We start from the raw sequence: 22,643 nt of genomic DNA, 5'->3' as shown, positions 1-22,643 counted from the left end.
ACATTTTACATGCTCGAGAAATGAATTCATTTAAATTAGATTTTAATAATAATAATACATTAATAATAATAATATTTATTATGTTTTTTTATTATTATTGTTACATTTGTAGTTATGGGATATTTATCAACGTTTTTGATTGACATGTTAAATACGTAATCATATAACTTGGTAGACTGATTAAAAAAATGATTTGCGATAAACCGCTGCCAATAGAGACTTTAAGATAGATTTTATTTTGAAATTAACCGTTTTAGCTTCCAGGGTGTCGGCGCGCCGAAAGTAGAGCCGATCTGCAAGCTCACACGGCGACGCGAAGGCAACGCCCCGTGAGCTTGTAGATCAGCTGTTTCCGGGGCGCGACACCGTGGTCCGGCGAAGCGCTTCTGGAAGATCCTCTTCTCTACTTCTTGCAGCGGTCTTTTCCACTGTTGCCATGTCTGCTTATTATAAGCGACTTTGGGGGCTTATTTTTCTGTAAAGTTCACATCATGTACAGCAGGGGTTCCCAAACTTTTTTGGACCAGGTACCCCTTTTGGGGTAGATATTTTTCCAGGTACCCCCTCATCCTCGCAACACGGATAACAAATAAATGTATACGTCTAAATGTAGACGTTTAAATGTAGACGTCTAAATGTAGACGTCTAAATGTATACAGACGTCTAAATGTAGACGTCTAAATGTAGACGTCTAAATGTGTACGTCTTCTCTTATGGGGGTCCCTGGCATATCTTTTCAAATGGGGGTCCACGGGCTAAGTAGTGTCAATTTGGGGGTCCTTGACATGAAAAAGTTTGGGAACCACTGCTTTAAGCACTTTAGCACTTTATGAACATGAACAAAATAGATGGGTCCCCCCTGGAACTCCCTCAGGTACCCCTGGGGGTCCCCGGACCCCACTTTGGGAACCACTGATGTACAGTATGTATATGAAAACCTGAAAAACCTGTCAGTCCGTCACACCACCATATATGGCCGTCAGTCCATCACGCCTTGTGACACGTCACGCCAACCGTCTCCATAGGCTATATGAAGATCACGACACTGACCTCATCAAACCCTGGATAGCCATACATGGAGAAGACTGGATCATCACCTAGATCTGCATATAAGCCGGCCAGCAACTCTACATCTGACCTCAAACCCTTAGATCTCCATATATGGATCGAGCTGACCTAGTCTCACGTTGTGATAATAATATACCACTGCGCAGCACCTAACCCGTCCTTCCTCTTCGATGTCTCCCTTTTGACTGATACCTGTCCATTCAAACTCTAGACGGGCCCACCCCAAAGTTATTAGTAGAGTTCTCAACAGGCCCAAAAATGTAGGCCCGGCCCTACCTGGGCTAGATCTCCATATATGGAGCTGACCTGTTCTGATTCCATATGTTGATCTGACCTCATCAAACCCTGTACACTCAAGACATGCTCCATATATGGCCAGTACAGAATTCATTCCATATGTTCATCTGACCCCCCATTCCAAAGCGCCAGCCCTCGCCCAGCAGTCTGCAGTCACCCAGGCGGATGCCGTGCGAGAAGCCCTTTGGGGCGAGGTCTCTTCATAATTATTCTTCATAATTCTTCTTCAATTAGAGAATGTAGAGGAATTATTATTTTGATGTATTTTGATTGTCTGTTATCTCTCCTAATGGTATACCACATCAATACAGCATGGAATGGACAAAGTCTTATCCAAGAGAGGCTTAATGTCATCAAATGGTGGTCCGTCCGTGGGTCAAATGCTGAATAAATAATGGGCCTTGACATGAAAAGGGCTAATCTAGAAAATAAAAACATGGCACAATTGTTTCAAAAAGGTTGCAGTTAGACCCCTTTCTGGCCTATATAGTTGCTTGACCTGGCTGCTTATTTCTCTCCCACAAATCTGGCAACCCAGAGCCGGTTCTGTCTCTTCTCCACTCATTCTGCAAGCAGAGCCTCTCTCCGTCCCCACGTCTCTCCATTCTACCCACAGAACACGCACTGTAAGTGAAAATGTCACACTTTTCTTCTCTTTATTCGTGTTTTCAGTTGAACCGTGCACGTATAATGTATTTACTTTAGACCAGAGTCCCTTGTGGCGTTCTTTGGGAGAGAGTTTAAAACAAAGGACCCTGGCTATGCTAGCCAGACAGTGTGCACTGCACTGTGGGTCACTCACTTCATCTCCTCCTCCTTCGGGGACTTGGGGCCTCTTTCTATAAGCTTGTTCTTTGGTTCTTTGTCCCTGATTTTGTAAATAATGTCGAGAATCTCGATCATAACGAGACTTTTATTTGCTATAATCTTGTCGAAATATATACCGGTCATTAATTTAGCATAATTATTACATCATATAGCTTCATTGCACAGATAATGTACTGATAGATATTAGGTTCTTTATTGCCTTGCTTATGATTCTTGATGACTATTTCTATGTATTTGATGTATTACATTGTATTGTTCCTGCTTGCTGTAAATCTCTCTGGATTAAGGGCGTCTGCTAAACGCCTAGATTGTACATGCACTATTCTTTTCTTAATCCCTAATTGCTGCTGTGCGGTTGTGTAACGTGACTCAAACAAAGTCTAAAAAAATATGCAACAAAAAAATATTAACGACTGCAATGAATAGTTTACTGTTGCATTTACTCATGCACTTTAATTGGTATTAATTTTGTCAATAGATGGCGGTAATGTTACAATCAATGTCTTAATCGATGAAAACCATGATGATGCTTGTGAAAAAGCAGTGATTAAAATATTAAAATTATCTGAACTTCTCCAATGGTGCAGCATCATCACCACTAGTATTTTCTAAGTTACTTATTATTGGTTATGTGATTATCCTCCATGATATTAAATGTGTGTGTGTGTATATATATATATATATATAATATATAGGTGTGTATGGTAAGCCTCTTAAATACGGTAACTGTTGTGCACTGAACAACTGACACGCATGTGACTTTGTTTAACCCATGGTTTTAACCCGTTGATCCAGTATGACACTTGGGAGAGAACAGTCAAACCTTTGAGTAGGTGCCTGAGATGTTTAGTTAGTTTGGACCTTTCTACGTGTGACCTAATTATATTGTTGCTGACATTGAAAAGGAGCACCCTGCCTACTAGATTAGTGCTTCTTCGCATATTAATTATAGCGTCGCCGTCAGAAATCATCAAGTTGATATTATTTTTCTTCCCTCAGTGAACTGCCCACACCACCATGTCGTCTGGAAATGCTAAGATCGGCAAACCTGCCCCCAACTTCAAAGCCACAGCTGTGATGGATGGGCAGTTTAAAGACATCCAGCTATCCGACTTCAAAGGTAATAGACATGAACTATATAATGTCTTACTGGAAAAGCACAATTTTAAATGGTTCCTCAGTTTCTAGATCTGTCATTTGCACATACACCCTGTTTTTGAATGGTAGACTGTGGCAGAGTTAAAAGCAGACTGATAAATAACATATACCTATTACCGGTAAGGTATAACTAATGGATTGTCCACAATGTACATTTGCTAACTCCTCTGTGTTATCTAGGGAAATATGTGGTCTTTTTCTTCTACCCCCTGGACTTCACCTTCGTGTGCCCCACTGAGATCGTGGCTTTCAGCGACAGGGCAGAGGAATTCCGTAAGATTGGCTGTGAGGTCATTGGCGCCTCCACAGACTCTCACTTCTCTCACCTGGCCTGGTGAGCATTGATTATTATTATCATCAGACTCTTAGGGCCGATTCATACTCCTATTTTACCGCTGTACTGCCAAAGATTTTGGCTAGTCAGAAAGTTTCTGTAGCACCAAAGAGCCGACTTTAATTAGGACTGTACCCGCCCCCCCCGAACCTCAAATGACGTCGCATTGTAGGCTCTATAGAGCCGAACTGACTTTTATTCAGCTCTAAAATAGGAGTATGAATCGCGCCTTAGTCAGAACTTAATTGGGTTGCATCTTTTCCAAAGGTATTTGTTTAATTTGAGAACTTGTATAGGTTTACTTTACTCTACTAAAAAAATATTTTGAAATTTTACAAATGTCTCAAAAGTTAGGTTACTATAATAAAATGTTTAATTGGACTATAAAAAATGGTAAATCAATGGTGCATTTATATAGCGCCTTTATCCAAGGAGCTTTACAATGATTGTACATTGATTACATTCACACATACATTCATACACTGAAACCATGCAAGGCACCAACCTGCTCATCGGGAGCAATTAGGGGTTCAGAATCTTGGTCAAGGACACTAACTCTGGGGGAGCCTGGGATCGAAGTGAGCCACTGCCACCTCCATAAGACATGTTGAAAGGTTAACACCCGACCCAGCTTATCTCTTCTGACTCTGCTGATCTGTATAGTGGTGATATGTTCTTTGGCACCAGATATGCTGAGCCAACTGTCAGTCTCATGACTCTGTCCAACTTGGCTTTCTAGAAAGAATCATAATCCAATAAATTACAATTTAAAACGAGAGTTTACTTTCAAAGTACATCGTGTTAACACTTTGACTTACTTTTCACAATTTGCCAGAATTAATTAATTGTAGAACACTTTCGCTGCGATTCGTGAGTTGCCCGAGTTATGTTTTCATTGTTTAATCGCGTTTTAATGACGTCATCGCAAAAAGGTCTGTCGTGCCGACGTGCAAAGTGTTACGGGAAATTGAGTCCCTGTTTACAATGGGAATGTTGCATAGCAGCGCGCGGCTGCCCTGTCCTGCCTGTTGTTGTGGTCGGCACTTTGGAATATTTTTCAACACTACAAGTGATAACACCGTTTTTAAAGTGAATTTTCATGACGAGCAACTCAGCGATCGGTGCACTGGCTGACAAAGGTAACTTTAAAGGCAGTCTAGCCTTTAAGACGCTCATTTAATCCCGGCATTAAAACTGTTAACTCAAGATTGAAACAAATGTGCATTTCAGTTTATGGAATGGACTTTAGTATGGAGGTCCAACTCAGTCCAGAATTATATTGGGTTGTCATATAAAAATATCATATTTTGGATGAGGAGGGGGTCACAAGTCCTAGCAACTGTGTTGCAATTCCTCCTGTCCTGTGGATGTTTTCAGTATCAACTTTGTTTTATAGAATTTTATTTCTGTTATTGCTGCAACAGTTTTTGTTCTATTATCCTTTTCTTTGAGTATGCAGATATATAGAGATGTATGGGTTGTAAATTCATTTTATTTTAAGTGAAATAAAACTCATTCATTTATTTAGGATCAACACACCAAGGAAAGAGGGTGGTCTGGGTCCCATGAACATTCCCTTGGTGGCAGATCTCACTCAGTCCATCTCCAGAGATTATGGCGTGCTCAAGGAGGATGAAGGCATCGCATACAGGTTGGATTTATATTTTTTTACTATATCACTTCACCATAGTCCACAGTTTAATGTTGGGTCTGGGAATTTATTATGGATTGCTTTGAAACCTGAAAATGTTACATGTCTTTGTCACCGGCAAACGGGACTATATGCTTGTCGTCCAGTGTGTATGTATTCCTCACAATTTGGAGAAATGTGTAAGGAAGTAGGCTTTTATCATTGCTGAACTGAAACTTGTCTGTTGTACACGTGTAGGCTTACTTGAACAAAAATCTAAATTTGTTTCAGAGGGGAAGGTTCATGCTGCCAACCAATAGTACTTGCCACATGTCTGTCTCCGATTTCCCTGTTTGATTACATGATTGGTGCATAGTTTACTACACACACACGTGTGATTGACCACTTTTGCTTAGGACTTAAACTTGTACATTTGTCCCTGTTAGGGGTCTGTTTGTGATCGATGACAAGGGCATCCTGAGACAGATCACCATCAATGACTTGCCTGTTGGCCGCTCTGTGGATGAAACCCTGCGTCTGGTCCAGGCCTTCCAGCACACTGACAAATTTGGAGAGGGTAAATAAACTGAACAACCTATTTAGTCATACAGAAAGGACACGGAATGAGTTACAATGCTGATGTTTATTCACACATGAATAGTGTCCTTGTGCCTATGTACAGGATGTTAAAGGTCCGCTGACATGCCCCGAAATTAATATGGGTGGTACAGCACATCACGTGGTCTGACTGAAAACAGTTTGAAACAGTTTGAAACGGGGCTACGGCGCTAGCAACAAGTGGCTATAGGTCAGGCTAGCGTTTTTGACGGTACATTTAGCGTCATATTGGCTATAAATGTAATTGAAAAAAATTATTTTTTCGCCAGAAATGCTTAGTTTGAATGCAATTGAGGTTGGCGTGGGGTTTTTTAGGGGAACTGCAGCACAAGCGCAAATTTTGGACTGGAGTCCCATGTTCCCCCGGTCGCCAACACCCCTGTCTGCCCGCTCTGAGACCTCTCAGCCCCGCAGCGCGACAGTCGCGACTACGGACGGTCTGCTGTTGTCTGGCCGCTGTGAGAGCAGCGCGACTACTGTTCTTTTCCCCTCTCAGCCGCAGGCTGACATGTACACCCTCGCTCTCACTCTGTAATACCGTAGTTAGTTACCACAACATTGTTCAAGTGAACTATAGTGTGTTTATGTTTGTATTCATTGTAATAATAAATATCGCTATGCCGAGGCATAGTCTTGCGGACGAGATCATGAGCCTCTACGGGGGACTGGGCATGTGTACACACACAGCATAGCAACTTATGCTACTATTTTGGTGTCACATTTAGCTTGAATACTGGGTGAAAGTCTCATTCAAAAAATTAATTTTTCGCAACATTGTTCAGGTGAACTGTGTGTTTATGCTTGTTCATTGTAATAATCAATATCGCTATGATTATTTTATTTATCGCCGCGTCGCTCCGCATGACAACATACAGTCTAGCCCGTCTCAGATGCAGGCTGCACACACACGGACGGACGGACGGACGTATAGTCTCTGGTCAGGTCCCCGCATTGAACTGGGCATGTGTGTACGCACACACACACACGGCTATAGTGCATGACAGCGGGGAAGAGAGCTACAGACGCCCGAGGCAGATTCCGTGCCATTGCGTGTGTGTGTGTGTCCGTCCGTCCGTCCGTGTGTGTGCAGCCTGCATCTGAGACGGGCTAGACTGTATGTTGTCATGCGGAGCGACGCGGCGATAAATAAAATAATCATAGCGATATTGATTATTACAATGAACAAGCATAAACACACAGTTCACCTGAACAATGTTGCGAAAAATTAATTTTTTGAATGAGACTTTCACCCAGTATTCAAGCTAAATGTGACACCAAAATAGTAGCATAAGTTGCTATGCTACCACGGCCACCAAGCCCGGCGAGCCCGCATAGAAGTCGTTGGGGAAAGCTTTCGCCACCCTGACGTCAGAATCATGATAGCATTGTTTGATAGCAGTTATTAGCTCCCGAGGGGCGTGTCAGTTCTCCTTTAAGTTTAAAACTGTCACTGAATGTGGTCGATTTCTTTTTCCCTCTCTCCCTCCCCGCAGTTTGCCCCGCTGGCTGGAAACCAGGAAGTGATACCATTGTCCCTGATGTCCAGAAGAGCAAAGCATTTTTCTCCAAGCAGTAAAAGTGACCCTTTCTCCCTCTGTTGACTTCCTAGTCGTAGCACTTAACCCTCAGATGAGAAGTTTTTTCCCGTTCCAGGCAGTTTCTCTTTTTGGTGTCCAATGTCATCTCAACAAATTCTGCAAGTTTGAAAGTGATTTACACAAACCCACTTCCTACGACATGTTCCTGGCCTCATAGTCCTACGCACTGAAAGTACATCGCTAATGATTATTTTGTACTTTGTTCTGTTACTTAATCAGTCAGCCGTCTCATTTAAAGCAATGGAAAGTATTGATATGTTTGGCAGTGTTGAGTGTTTTGTGTCAAAGAAATAAAGCAAAGTGAAAATACTTGTTAATTTAGTTGTGTTGCTCTTGGTCATTCGACATTTCTACAACATGAACACTAGGTGGCACCATTGTACTTCTACATGTTGCCATGTGACATTTTTGTTAGTTTCTGTAACATTTTGGATGTGTGGTTAACAGTGGTGTAAACTTGAGTACAATTTTGAGTATTTACAATACTACTTTTACTACATCTTGGATCCAAATATTGTACTTTTACTCCACAACTTAACAATTTATGTAGATTTTCATTAGGCCTACAAGTACATTTTGAATTCCAAACTTTTATTGAGTGAGTAAAATTAGTTTTTCCACCACTGATAGTGGTGAAGAATTTGGAGTAGGGCTATGTCTTTATATACGCCAGTTGTTTCCAAACTGCCATGTTACACCCAAATGCCACAGGCCAGATGTGGAAAACATAATAGTTGCTGGGTATCATTGGTAGGGTACTAAACTGAACGGAATTGTTCTACAAAAAATATGGTGGACTTGTTTAGTAGACTCCTTGTGCTGCCTTTATTTTAGCTTTTAGTTTGTTATTAGCTTGTGCCACTTTGGGAAACACTTGTTGTTCCCATAAACATTTAATGTGTTTTAGGACACTGGGAATAACATTTATCCAGACCCAATAGCCAATATTGGTCCATTTGTATTGAATAGTCTAAGGGTTATTCTTTTACAGTACTTGGGTTATAATTTAATTTAGTCCACAATACTATCCAATATAAGTTCAAATCTGTTAAACGATAGGCTATCAGTTGTAGGACAATGTTATATAATACACATAAGTTTGAACATTTTTTCAACTAACTGGGCTGTCTGTTATGGGAAATTGAGAACTGAGTGGGGAAACTCCCTATCTGATAATAAACCACTCATTGACAAACCTACATGCACGCGCACACACACACGCCCAGACCGCGACGTTTCTGGGCACTCGGGCAATGTAGGTGGGAGTTCCCGGAAACCTTTTCGTGAAATGTGACGTTTAACAGAAGTTGCCCATATATAGACATACGTAAGTGCGTCAGTAGGAAAACATTCCCCATCGGCATGTCAGCGTCTCGCTAGGCTAGCCTACTTATACTGCTCTATAAACTAACTAATATAGCCTCATGCGAGTCCTGCCTGCTAGACTTTCTGTTTCTATATAGTCCACCATTTATTCAGAAATGTAGTGTTGTTTGGTAACTGGTTGTGTTGTCAGACAAACAAGCCAATATTATATCACTCACTGCATAATCCAGTGTTATCTCTATATAGACTAGGCTACAAATAATTATCTGTAATAAAGTCGACAAAACTCCACAGTTTTCTCAATTGTATTTACTTAAATATTTACTGTACACGTAATAAAAAAAAGACAAGACAGGCACAGCCTGACGAACACAAATAACTTACAGTGGAATGCATCACGATCACAAACAATGGCACAGTAAATTGTAAACAGGCAAAGCCAGAGAAGTGACTTTATAGAGATTCAAAATAGTTTAAAAAAATGCCCTAAGTGTTTCAGTCTTGTGTGCTTATGATTTCGTAGCCTTGTGTTCAGAGACTCAGAGAAACCACTTTTATAACCTCGTCCTAAAACGTACCAATTTAAACGTTTATACAAACGTAAAAACACATTGTCTTTAAAAAAAAAAGTCTCGTGTTCTTGTCAGTGCATTTTACTTTGTTTTTGACCAGCTGTTCGTATAAATTGTCCAGTGTTTTTTTCTTTTTTTAAAAGTGCATTGTCTCAATCAATGTCTCGTAGCCTATAGCCTATTAATAGGACTTAACATTGGGTGCCAACATGAGCTGACAGCCACTGGTGACGTGCGTCATGACTTTCTGTTTGAGCTGGGCCACCTGGTCCCGGAGGACCGAGGCGGTGTTCGACAGGCCCACGTTGTCCGTCTTCAGCACCTTCACCTTGTCCTCCAGCCGCGAGATGCGCTCCAGCTTGCGCTTCCGACACTTAGTGGCGGCGAGCCGGTTCCGCAGACGCTTGCGCTCCGCCTTGATGCGCTCCTGGTTCTCCATGTCGATGGGCGACATCGGCGGAGAGTCGCAGCTGTCGCTGCTGTTCATGTCGGGCACCGTCTGGGGCTCCTCCTTCATGACGCCGAAGGCGGAACGCTGCGCCGCCGCGTGGAGGCCAGCTCCGGACAGCGAGGAGGAGTGCTGGAAGTGATGGTGGTGCGCCATGGCTTGGGGATGATGTTGGTGTTGGTGGTGGTACTGGTGAGGCAGGTAGTTGATGGTGGTGGACGGGTAGGAGGCCGCGGAGGAGGAGGAGCAGCTGCCCAGGGTGGTGTACTCGAGGGGCTCGCCGCCGTGCGTCATGGAGGCGGAGGACGAGCCGAACACCACGGGCACGGAGCCGGGGCCCGGGCACGAGGACACCTGCACTCCGCCGCCCCCCACCGTGCCGATGGACACGTTCGGCGGGGCCATCTGGTTCATCTTGTGTAGGTCGTCCAGCGCTTTGACGAAGCCGTCTGCGAAGCCCTCCTGCTCATCGGTGATGCCCCGGTACTGTAGGTACTGTGCGGGGGTCGGCGTGGTGAGGACCCCGTTGCTGTTCTGAATGATCAGTCGCTCCAGCTCCGGAGAGGCGAGCTTTAGAGAGCCCTGCGCGTCCACCGATGCGCTTCCCACCGGGTAGAATCCACCGTCGGCGGCGGCGGCGCGTAGCTGTGACTTGAGATTTGAATTCCGATATGAATCCGCGAAGTTCAAGTTCATGTTCTGCTTTAAGAGCTTGTAGTCTGGCAGCAGGGCAGCGCCTGAATGGCCATAAGCAGAGAGAAACGAGTCGTCATAAAAAGGCTGTTCCATTATTGTGGACATATTTCAAAGCAAAACAGTCAAAATACACAACGTGTGCGCAGCGATGTTGCCTGGGACAGACACCGATCGCCCCAAATTGTTTCTCTGTTTTACAGCGCCAAGTCCTGGCTGTACTATTTATGCTGACGAATGATCAAAAGTTACCAAAGCAAAGCAAAACTTCCCAAAAAAAATAGTGGAACTGTACTGTACCAACTTGTAGTTGTGTTCCTTTAGCGGTGTCCAGCGACTATTTCTGATGTTTTGATTCCAATCCCTGTTGTCGCTGTTTTCCCTTTGCTCTTCTCTCTTAATGAAAAGTTTGACTTGTACTTGTTTCCTCGTTTATTATACTCGTGTACTGTGTGTGTCAGACTGTCAGTGCTGTGGCACTGTGAGATCCGTGGTATTTATAGGATCTTGTTCTTCCACAGGCTGGCCAACCTGTTAGTCTACAGCGATTGGCCGCTTCCTTATAGCCCGCCCCCCGGGATGTTAGGTTCTTGATGACGTTGTTGCCAGGAACAAGGACAGTAAACAAGATCATTGTTAGAGAAAACTGTGTGGTAAACGATAGCATACTGTACTCGATATTAAAGCTAATGTAACCTGAATACGCTCTAAAAACACACATGGCTTTTCTTGAAGATGATTCATTGAGTATGAAGGACCCAAAAGGAAACAAGCCGTAAGGACTGAGAGAGGGTTAAATCCTCTTAGCAGACCTGGTATTGAACTGTACTTTCCTGTGCTTTTTTCTGGAAACTGTTAATAAAATATTCAATCGATCAATATCAATTAATCAATAAATCAATCAAAGACTATAGTGAGTACTAGTGACCGCACTGTTATGACATTGAAACGGAAGCTTAAAGTGAAAATCCCTTGTAATTTCGGCTTCAACTTTCAAGATGAACAATGTCCAGGCAATTGATAAGAAGCCTATTATGCTGCCGAATCATGCATGCGATCGAAATCAATATCAGTCAAGCCATATATGGGTATCCTGCCGCGCCAGTTCCTCCCTGTGAGATGCGGGAAGCCAATCCCATTTTGGACGGCGTCCAAAAAGCAAGCCTCCGGGATGTGGGTGGAGGAGGAGGAGTAGGAGGCATATTGTTCCAGTTCCACTCTGTCGCCCAAGGCGAGAGGAGGAGGGGTTGGTTGGTGAACAAACGAGCGTGTAAAAACTAAAATATTGCGGAAAAATGAAATAAGTGATGTGACCGCATGACCGCATCATTGTAGCAAACTGTAAATGGAGGAAATGTGTGCTACAACATGATGTGCTATTCCCATTATTAGCCTAATGTTTTATACACTATTTGGTTGGTTGTTGCTTGGTGTTGCAAGTGGGATAAAAAAAAGCCCAACATCAGCCAAAGAATAATAATGCCTCTTACAATTCTGATGTGCTGCTGCATGGGGACTGGGAGAGAGAGAAAAGGTAACAAGGTGCTGTCTGTGCATGTAGCTGCTGCTGCAGCAACATACCTGCCTTCTTCACTTGATTCTTATATGTTGCTTAATCATTTACCAGTTTTCCCTTTGCCCTTCTTCTTCTCCCTCCTAGTAAAGTTGTTGTTTTTACTTGCCCTCTCCCCGGGATGGCTGCCCTGCACACAACTTAAAAGGGCCCACTCAGAAAAGCGCTATATAAATCCCAGGTATTATTAGTATTATTATTACCACTGCTCCTTCCAACGTCCCTTAGAAACAGCATGGTAACGTAAACAAACATGACTCCAGACAGACATGTAGGCTATAACATTAAATGTCCCCCACTCTGAACAGTCTGAACACCTGTTTTTGGGAGAAAGACGTCTCTGTCTCCACTGTATGTTAATGAACTCTGATTCACTCCCTGATATGAAGGGCTCTTTCCTCCCACGCTTGCTCACCTTTGCCAAATCCCAGACAGGCTCTGAGTGGTGCACAATCTGTCCTTTTTCCCCCCCTTGACAATAACACAGTGGCCTGGCCTATATCCACCACCACAGACTAGGTTTTTGACTGCATGTGGGTAAATTAATTGGTCTGATATAATGTTATATATCACCTGCAATCTTTACAGCACTGGTTCTCAAAACGGGTTCCGGGGACCATCCGGGGTCCCCTGCTGTTGTGGGGTATCGCATCGCGACGGATTGTGAGCTTGTAGATCTGCTATTTTCACATGGTCGAAATGTAGAGCTGAAGTGGTTAATGTCTGTTTTGTAATAATGATCAAAATCCACGCTACAAAGTAATTGGTAACGATAGTTTTCAGATAAATGTAGTCGAGTAAAAGAACAATATTTGCCTCTGAGATGTGGTGGTAAAAGTACTGGAGATTAGAAATACTCAAGTAAAGTACAAATGTCTCCAAATTGTACTTAAGTAAATGCACAGAGTTACTGTAGTGTACACCACTGCCTACAGTGGTTATAGGTCAGCTGTCACATGGTGGTTAGGTCCAGCGCCGTTTAGATGAGGTTGTTGAGACATCTCCGTTCACTTCATGGGGCCAGTCCAATGGTCCAGCGGCTCTTCTACAATAGACTTAGAGCATGTCGAAGAGTGACAAAGTCCTGGACCGGAAGTTGACAGCATGCACTGGACTCAGCCCAGCTTTAATGATCTTAAATTCCTTTATTTTAAATTATTTTTTAGGTTCAGCATTACAGAGACTTTAGTTGTCACTGTCCAATACTTTAAAATGGTTGGTGTGTTGCACACATGCCTAAAATCGCTGATATTTGTGCCGCCCTCGTTGAAAACGATTTATTTGAAAGTCCAGCTTGTCACACTCCAGCGCTGCATGAACAGCGCTCGAGTGCTGTTTTCTGCCCCCTCAATGACGCCACTCTCCTAGTCTGCACCAGTGGTTCCCAAAGTGGGGTTCGGGGGTCCTTGATGGAGTTCCAGGGGGTCCCCAGCTAAATGATAGTTTGGAACCAAATGGACCCTTATGAGTCTGTAACTCAGTGTACAAATGGACCCGGGACCCTAACAGGTCCATTTGGTTCCATTTGTACACTCTCAGAGTTAAATTAACATTGATTTTACAATATAAATTGGGGTCCCAGAGATAGAAATGCCATTAAATTAAATTTGTGTCCAAATTAAATGGGTTGAAAGTCACTGCTAGATCCTTAAAAATCTTCTCTTATGGTATATCTTTTGAAATGGTGGTCCACAGGATATAATTAGTGTCAATTTGGGGGTCCTTGACATGAAAAAGTTTGGGAACTACTGGTCTTACACCACTCTGGTTAGGCCTACTGGTTATTTTAACTTCCACTGAACCAATGACCTGACGTCCATCTGTCCTCTTCCACTGAACCAGTGACTGACCTGACCGTCCATCTGTTGTTCTGCTGTCTTGTGATCTAACTTCAGGGGAAAGAACAAAACAGAAGTACTGTAAACTGTTGTTTTAGTGGTCAGTTCTAGTTTCAGAGTGTATAACCTCATCCACTCAGTCAATGGCCATCATAATGTTTTGTAATGGCATGATCATGGCATTTGATCTTTTGATGTAAAATGTCATCTTTTGAAGTTCAATTTATGAAGTTTGGCTTAAAATATACTTTTCACCACATGCATCCTGTTTCTTCCATCCATGGCTGAAAATAGATAAGTAATGTTTGATACAGTTAACTAAATAATTGACATAATTGTAACCACGGTGATGCTTACATTGTCACTCTTCAGTTTTACGACTCTTCCTAACAGAAATATTGTATAAAAAAATTACACCCATGTGAACTGAGCGGTGCAACTATACGTACTGTACTGTAGGCTATTAGTCGTATTACTTGTGCTGTGCTGTATTGTACTCTGGCCTCTGCATGTGTGTGTGTGTGTGTGTAATCAGCTGCAATCAGCATCAGCTGCAGGGGTCAATGGGTCGTGCTCAGACATAGGAACATACAGACATACACACTCCGTCACTCATGGGAGCAGTTGGCACAGCTAAAAAATGCTATATTTCAGTGAACTCTGTTGATTCCAAAACATCTGTAATGGCAGCACATCCGAGCACACGTCAGAGACTGTTCAGTGGAAGAAATTACATTGTATTTCTTGTCCACACACTCAAATGCGGACACACACACACACACACACACACACACACACACACACACACACACACGCAGAGAGAGATAAAGCTCATATATGCAATTTTGTCATTGGCTTTGAGTGGAAGGGTAATGCGCTTGACAGAATTCATCTGGTTTTCGAGAAATTTAAGGAAAATAAGGAGCAATCAGAAACCCATGGAGGCAAATAGCCATGGTGCTGAACATGGTGCCTGTGGCAGTGCCCTGGTGATGAGCATGGACAAACAGTGCTTGAACCTGTTTCTATGTCACAGGTTATACATGTCAACTGGCTGTGCTAAGTAAGGAGAGGGAGGAAGGGGACAGACAGATGAAAGAGAAGGGAGCACACTGGACGAAGGAGGAGGCTCCTGCATTTAATCATTGGCTAATGGCTAACTGGCTAATGACTAGTAGACCTCACCTTGAGAGAATCAAAGTCAAAGTCGTACGATGAGCCGCGGCCATGGAGCGGCGAACTGCAGCCGTGCCGTGCTCGGGAATCATTTGATTAGTTGATTTGACCCCCCAATACAACCCATTGATGCTGAGTGCCAAGTAGGGAGGCATTTCGTCCCATTTTTATAGTCTTCGGTATGACCCGGCCCGGGGAATCATCGAACCCCGACCTCCCAGTTTCAGGGCAGAAACTCTAACCACAAGGCCACTGACACTGAACAAATATAGAGAGAAAATTAGATTTTTTTTTGTTATCAATTGTTTTTCATTCATAACAGAAACAGTACAATTATATGTATACTGTCGTTATGAATGAATAAAGAAAACAAAAACAAAGAGAGACAATTTGATAAGGTTTGGCTGCCCCTTGTCCGTTACCTGAGTAGAAGCACTTAATGGACTGGACTGTCTATCATCATCAGTGTTCTTTTTGTTTTCGATGACAGCATTTAATCGTACTACTCTATTTTATACAATGTCACTGAGCAGTATGGGCGGGAGGGATTGAGGGTTTTGTTTTCATTTTGTGTGTCTTATTTGTTCTTTATTTTGTGAGCAGTGCACACTGGCCGTGTGTGTCCCTATGTCTGTACGTCCGTATGTGACTGAGCACCATGCACAACTATAACAATAAAAGTATACAGAGTACACATGCAGTACAGTACAGTAACTATCACAATATAAAAAGTAGGCCTATAGTTGCACTGTTAAGTTCACAAGGGTGTGATGTTTTTCTTTTTTTGCTCTTTTTTGTTTTTCATTAAAAAAAGAACATTTATATATATATTTCTTTTAATAAAACGTATTTGCCAAAAATAAAGAGAAGGGAGGACCACATCCTTAAATCTGCTGAGTGAAACTTTACATAGAAATAAAAAATGATAAACTTTCAGCCAAGCTGACATTCCATTGATGTTGAACGTTTACTCATGAGAATAATAACTTACACTGCAGTCTCTGTGCTTGTATTGGCAACAATCCATTCCTGTAATTAGCTCATTTTCTTTCATGTTAGTCAAGGACAAAACAGGAGGAGCCCTGAAGGAGCGTGATGCTCACTTGGCCTTCACCGTGACTTTAACTCACTCCTCCCTTCTACCCCAATCTCTCCCATCCACTTTAAGGCATTTGCCGGGCACTAAACACTGGCCAGCTTGATTAAATGAACCAGAACTAACATGTTTCCTGCATCTTTGGCAAGGTCCTCCATGCTGGAAGCTCACTGACCTGGAAGTGGCCTGTAGGTGTGGTGAGTCAGGTACAAGTGTTCATCGGGGGGAAAAAACCTTGCTGTCCCCGCAAGGAGATCAAGCTCACGCCCTCGCCCAGCAAACCAAGTCAGAGGACTGCTAGTCCTATAATATAATAATATAGTCCTATAACGGCACAGGGTTATTAGCACAAACAAACAGCTATTGTCGATATTCCCCCACATGGTACTCCTCCACAAATCGAGACCCTCCTCTTTCTCTTCTTCCTCTCATCGTTACTTGGCTGCCTGTGGGAAATTGAATGGCCCTATGCATGTAATCGCTTTAATGAAGGCGTGTTTAATCACCAAATCCCCCGTCTGCAGCTCCCAGATAGTGCCAAGGAGCCTTGTAGCAACGAGAGACCTTTAGCACAAGACGGAAAGATTTCTAGGGCCAAATGAGCGTGGCAGGAAAAGACAGTCGGACCCGACTGTCCCCTGGGGGTGACATAACGCATATGGAGCTGTCCGTGCCATTTTCCCTCCATCTTCGTGCACAGGAAAATCCCCAGTGTTGATTTAACTCTAGAGTGTAAAAATTGGTCTGTTCAGTCTATTTTGACACTCACAGTTTTACTGTGTGTGGATGCTTAAACTCTGTCATTTGCCAATCTGTGAAAAAAGCAAATGGCAGAGAGTGTAGTATTTAATTAGATCTAATGTGATTTTTACATGCTCATTTGGTTTATTAATTGAGTTAACTTATTGCTGCCCTTGTTATTTCCCTATGAAGATGCTTCAATGCTGAATTATTTGGGATAGAATTGATTCACAAGCATAATTATGTTTATTTATCTTACGTTGCCGTTATCTTAAGCTATTAATTGTGCATCTTTACACAAGTCTCGTCTGTTATGTAGTTATTACTACATTGATTTGGTGATGAGAAAAAGGTGTTTATATTGCTTTCTCAAGTCATAGACTTGGCTTTTCCTCATGTTACTGTACAAAGGCCTCTAGTCTAGAAAGACTGTGTAAACAAAGCAAGAGGAAAGTGGGGAAAGACACTATTGTGCATCATAGCATTATCACAACAGAGAACAAGCGAGAATAAATAACATGAGCTTTAACACTCATGGCTGGATTATGAGAATGAATGAATGAATGAATAAATGCATGGTGTCAGGTCACTGCCTGGGATGGTCACTGGGAGGATTGCAGTTCAGCGAGAGGTCATTTTCAACCTCCCCTCCACACACCCAAACACATCATAGACCAGTGCTACAAAACAGGAAAGTCAGTCTGATCTAAATATTACGTGATGCTATACGTGTATTAAACGAATTTGACTGCGCGTAGCACACAATATATTTGTTTGCCATTACATAACTCTGGACATCTTTATGGATTCGTCATCGTTAAATGGTTTTATTTTACCATTTTTATCATTGAATATAAGCGTCCGTTTGTGTTCATCTCAGTTAGGAAACCAATGTGTGGATTTATACAGAGTTCACATAAGAGCCCTTCAGGGATGAGGGAGGGAGGAGGCTCGGGTCTCAGGATGAGTGTGCTTGATTTCTCTGTCTGTCGCAGTCAGAGGTTCCTCTTTGTGAGAAAATAAGAGAAGTGAATGTGAGGTGGTAGGAGGCGAGGGTGTGGAGCCTTTAGGTATGGCACATTTTCATTTCCCCAAATGGTTGCTGGAATGCAAGCCTGCAATGTGGCAACAGCAATTCAAACAAACACCCTGCATGCACACCAGGTTTTATGTGAAAGATCTACAGAGATGGATGCGGTCATGAGGACCAAATATAGAGTGTATACGACGTGCATGCATAAAGTGAATGGCAGATCGAGTGGCAAATGGAGTGGAAAAGTGAATTTAGTGTTGTTTAAAGTAATTTAATGCAATCAAATAGCACTTTTCTGTTTGGATGTATGGGCTGTCGAGGCCAGAAAGTAGTTTTTTGCCACTCAGTAGGCATAATTTCCAGGTATGACGATGATGTCACGCCCATACCCTCTATAGTTGGGTCCCATGCAGAGACATTTTATCATGTCCATTCATTGTGGTCCTTTGATCAACAACATGACACAAATTCCCCCTACATCAAAGGATGTAGCCCGGCAGATTCAATACAGAGACAAACATTTAATAATAAAAACATAACTCAGTTGAGTTATCAAAATTAAGTACAGTTATACATCCATCTTTTTAAAGACGACTTAAAATACATGATTAGTAATGGTCTACTAAGTAGCAAAACATAACACCAGGTTATATCTGTATACCTCAAATCATTGGGGGGCTGTCTACTGTACATAACTGAGTTTTTATTGGGAATGATGCCAAATTTGATGACAAAATGTTTTACAATATACTTCTTTCATATTCAGGTGAATTGAGACAGTCAATGTCTCATTTATATATATATATATATATATATATATATATATATATATATATATATATATATATATATATATATATATATATATGCAGGCCAAAGAGAACTTCCCCAGGGAAAGGAATTGACTCACTCCAGAGACTCAGGACAAGATTACTTGTGCTTAATTTTTTATTGCACGACTCGTTTCGCCGTTTGGCTTCGTCAGGTGCTTGCATACATATTATGTATGCAAGCACCTAGTTCCAAATTACCTGCACAATTTAAATCTGATCTGTGAGAAAGAGGCCTTGTTTTTAGATGAAGGCAAATGGTTGTATTATAATCACTGTAGCTGATAAATGATGGTTATGACTTAGGCTATAATTTATGTCCTCTATATATGTGTAACACTTGAAGGTGTGGTATTGGTTTGAGGTCACTTTCTCCCCACAGTCAACACATTTTCCCAGCAGGTAATTTGAATCAGAGATGGTTGCTACCACGTACCACGGTATGTTTATTCTTTACAGTGATTACTGGAGTTATCACTATCGATTACTTATACAACGAACTTGATTATGTGTCTACTCTACTGATATATATACCAGTGTGCTTTTGCTTGTTTGCACGAGTGCTTTTGATTCTCTGCATGTGTGCCAGTTGTGTGCATGCATGCATGTGTAAGTATGAGACTGATGGCATCTGTGTGATGAGAAATGTTTGTTGGGGAGAGGCTAACCAACCGACTACAGAGAAAGAGCTGTCTGCCATGTGTGGTTACCGTAGATATCGATAGTGTGATTTCTGCTGAAACTGTGTGTGGGGGCGACGGAGATGCATTCTGAAGCTCCGTGATGCCTTTGATGATCATTAACACTCAACACTTCTGGTCCTGTTTGCTTCCTGGAAATAAAGCAGAGACAGAGGAGTGGACAGCTTGTCGCAGCTGCCTGTGAACACAAATTTCTGTCAAATTCTGTTTGGTAAACACTCTCTGGCACTGCTGTCTCGTAAAGATGGCATCGAACACGTTGTTACTTCGAATAGGCATATAGGTCATATTATTGCGAACGCAGTGAGCACTTACTATGAGACCTAGCAGATCATGTCTGTCTGTGTGTCTGTGTGTGTGTGTGTCTGTCCCGCTATCCAAATATGGAGTGTGTTGCATCAGCAATCACTCAGCTCCATATATGGGCACAAAAGGGGCCAGGACCACTCAGCTCCATATATGGGCACAAAAGGGGCCACATATACAGTAACAGCGGGACAGACAGACAGACAGACAGACAGACAGACAGACAGACAGACAGACAGACATGATCTGCAGGGTCTCAGCTGCGTTCGCTTCCCGCGTTTGCGCGTCTTACTGGTATAACAATATTGAGACAGTAATCTATCAGTCTGCCCAGCCAGAATCTATCAAGGGTTGGATCAGGGATCCCTGCGACATACCATAGCATCATGTCGACATACCATAGCATCATGTCGACATACCATAGCATCATGTCCAGAATCTATCAAGGGTTGGATCAGGGATCCCTGCGACATACCATAGCATCATGTCGACATACCATAGCATCATGTCGACATACCATAGCATCATGTCGACATACCATAGCATCATGTCGACATACCATAGCATCATGTCCAGAATCTATCAAGGGTTGGATCAGGGATCCCTGCCACATACCATAGCATCATGTCCAGAATCTATCAAGGGTTGGATCAGGGATCCCTGCGACATACTATAGCATCATGTCCAGAATCTATCAAGGGTTGGATCAGGGATCCCTGCGACATACCATAGCATCATGTCGACATACCATAGCATCATGTCGACATACCATAGCATCATGTCGACATACCATAGCATCATGTCCAGAATCTATCAAGGGTTGGATCAGGGATCCCTGCCACATACCATAGCATCATGTCCAGAATCTATCAAGGGTTGGATCAGGGATCCCTGCGACATACTATAGCATCATGTCCAGAATCTATCAAGGGTTGGATCAGGGATCCCTGCGACATACTATAGCATCATGTCCAGAATCTATCAAGGGTTGGATCAGGGATCCCTGCGACATACTATAGCATCATGTCCAGAATCTATCAAGGGTTGGATCAGGGATCCCTGCGACATACCATAGCATCATGTCCAGCGGGTGTTCTTGTACATCATGTCCAGGGGGTGTATACTGTACTTGTACATCAAGCTGCCTCACGCTACAGAAACAGGAGATAGGCCTTATATGAGCCTCATGGCTCGGCAAGGATTACTTAATCGATCAGAGTGAAGACAAACGATTGGTTATCATTAATTGAGAATTGACTGATGGCGTACTGAGTTAATCAGTTTATTAGTCATGCTTGTGTTCATCATTTAATTCCCATGAACAGCACCAAGAGGTCTGGCTTTTGTAGATAATGTCCTATTATCTGCGAGGGAAAATCGTTTTGCTCACGTCAATACATTCAAGACAAGATAATAAATAACAACAATATGAAAAGACAAGAATAACTTCAATTCTATAAAAGGTCATTATTTCTCTTCATAAGAAAGCAACCGAGGGAGATATTGCAGAGTCATTTGTGGTCACAACTTCACAAGAGGGTTTTCTTCAGTAGTGCTATATATCTTTAACGGTATTACAAGAAATGGCTACATCCTATCCAATCTTTATTATAGATAGATTGACATGTCACTTCTGGGAAACTTGGTTGGTTTCAGTCTCAGTGGCAGGGTGCCACAGTTTCTCAAAAAAAGTAGCGTGGTTCATCTGAGTCGGGTATGGAGGATTAATATTATGCAGACATGTAGGTAACAGTCTGCACATAATTAGTATTCATTCAAGTTTTATTTATTCTCGAAATTACACATTGAGTAATTAAACTAATTTTCAGTGTTGTCGAGTAATACAATATCATATAAAAAAACATCACAATACATCAGAAGATCAGGAAAAGGAAGATAAAAGGTATACATGTGAATTACATATAGGTTACAAATAAAAGCTAAGACAAATTTCAAAACGATCTAAAAACAGTCACATATTGTGGGGATCTGTATGCTCACCAAGGTTTTAAAACGACTCAGGGGTACCAATGTGGTCAATTTTAATGTAGTGTGCAGGTCGTTCCATGTATTTGGGCCACAGAAGCTAAAAGCAGATCTACCAAGTTCAGAGTTAACTTTGGGGAAATTACTTGATCTGGTGTGGTAGGGTTCAGAGTCCCATTTCAGAAATGATGAGATGTATTTGTAGGACAATCTCCAAGCATGGCTTTATACAAGAACAGGTGCCAATGCAGTTGTCGTCTCTCTGTCAGGGAGGACCATCCAACCTTATAGTATATACTAGTATATTGAGCCTCATGTCTATAACAGAGACTGCAGGCGTAGCCCAGACACCTATAGTACACACACAGGGGGAGAGGCATCGCAATACTTTCATTAAACCCCTTTGGAATTAAACTAAACTACCACCAGTAATATAAAGAGAGAAACATGGCAAGCTTTCAGTCAGGTATATAACCACAGCCAACTCAATTCTGTCCAGCAGTGAAACGCCGAAACGGTTAAACAACTGTACTTTTGCTTTTAGTTTTTTCTCCTTCCACCATGCAGCTATACTGTTACTGTTAGTGTCTGGTATTATACCCAGAAATTATACTGTAATTAATAGCGGCCCTCACTTCACACAGGTGTGATGTTTGAGGGGCGCTAGCCCCTCAAACATCCCGCTTTTAGTTACCGTCCGTCCACAAACTTTGTCTTACTTTACTTTGTCTTAAACAAATCAATCAATCAATTAATCAATCAATCACAAAATAATTATATATATCAATCAATC

General features: G+C 42.3%; 2 protein-coding genes across 3 annotated transcripts; one reads left to right on the top strand and one right to left on the bottom strand.

Moving 5' to 3' along the window:
* The first annotated feature begins 1,897 nt into the window (after nt 1–1,897).
* Nucleotides 1,898–7,848, top strand: prdx2 (peroxiredoxin 2). The gene is made up of 6 exons (XM_080759815.1): nt 1,898–1,991; nt 3,193–3,313; nt 3,532–3,685; nt 5,214–5,336; nt 5,762–5,892; nt 7,427–7,848. The coding sequence occupies exons 2-6, from the start codon at nt 3,211–3,213 to the stop codon at nt 7,507–7,509; spliced, it is 594 nt and encodes a 197-aa protein (XP_080615941.1). The 5' UTR covers nt 1,898–1,991; nt 3,193–3,210; the 3' UTR covers nt 7,510–7,848.
* Nucleotides 7,849–9,151: 1,303 nt separating this feature from the next.
* junba (JunB proto-oncogene, AP-1 transcription factor subunit a) lies at nt 9,152–11,161 on the bottom strand. 2 transcript variants are annotated; one of them, XM_080759821.1, is made up of 2 exons: nt 10,875–11,161; nt 9,152–10,614 (listed from the first exon to the last, which is right to left on the bottom strand). In XM_080759821.1, the coding sequence occupies exon 2, from the start codon at nt 10,571–10,573 to the stop codon at nt 9,611–9,613; it is 963 nt and encodes a 320-aa protein (XP_080615947.1). In that variant the 5' UTR covers nt 10,574–10,614; nt 10,875–11,161; the 3' UTR covers nt 9,152–9,610. The 2 variants fall into 2 exon arrangements, with proteins under 2 accessions (XP_080615947.1, XP_080615946.1); XM_080759820.1 differs by having other exon boundaries at nt 10,871–11,159.
* Between the last annotated feature and the right edge of the window lie 11,482 nt (nt 11,162–22,643).

The sequence above is a fragment of the Protomyctophum bolini genome (assembly GCF_963924005.1).
Source record: "Protomyctophum bolini genome assembly, chromosome: 3".
In the NCBI taxonomy this organism is placed as follows: Eukaryota; Metazoa; Chordata; class Actinopteri; order Myctophiformes; family Myctophidae; genus Protomyctophum; species Protomyctophum bolini.
Note: the sequence above shows the minus strand (reverse complement) of the source record. Positions and strands in the feature narration are given on the sequence as shown.

Coding starts and splice junctions, on each gene's coding strand:
- prdx2 (XM_080759815.1), top strand. CDS start 3,211: ATGTCGTCTGGAAATGCTAAGATCGGCAAACCTGCCCCCAACTTCAAA. Junction 3,314..3,531: donor CCAGCTATCCGACTTCAAAG/GTAATAGACATG, acceptor TGTGTTATCTAG/GGAAATATGTGGTCTTTTTC. Junction 5,893..7,426: donor CACTGACAAATTTGGAGAGG/GTAAATAAACTG, acceptor CCCTCCCCGCAG/TTTGCCCCGCTGGCTGGAAA.
- junba (XM_080759821.1), bottom strand. CDS start 10,573: ATGAACTTGAACTTCGCGGATTCATATCGGAATTCAAATCTCAAGTCA.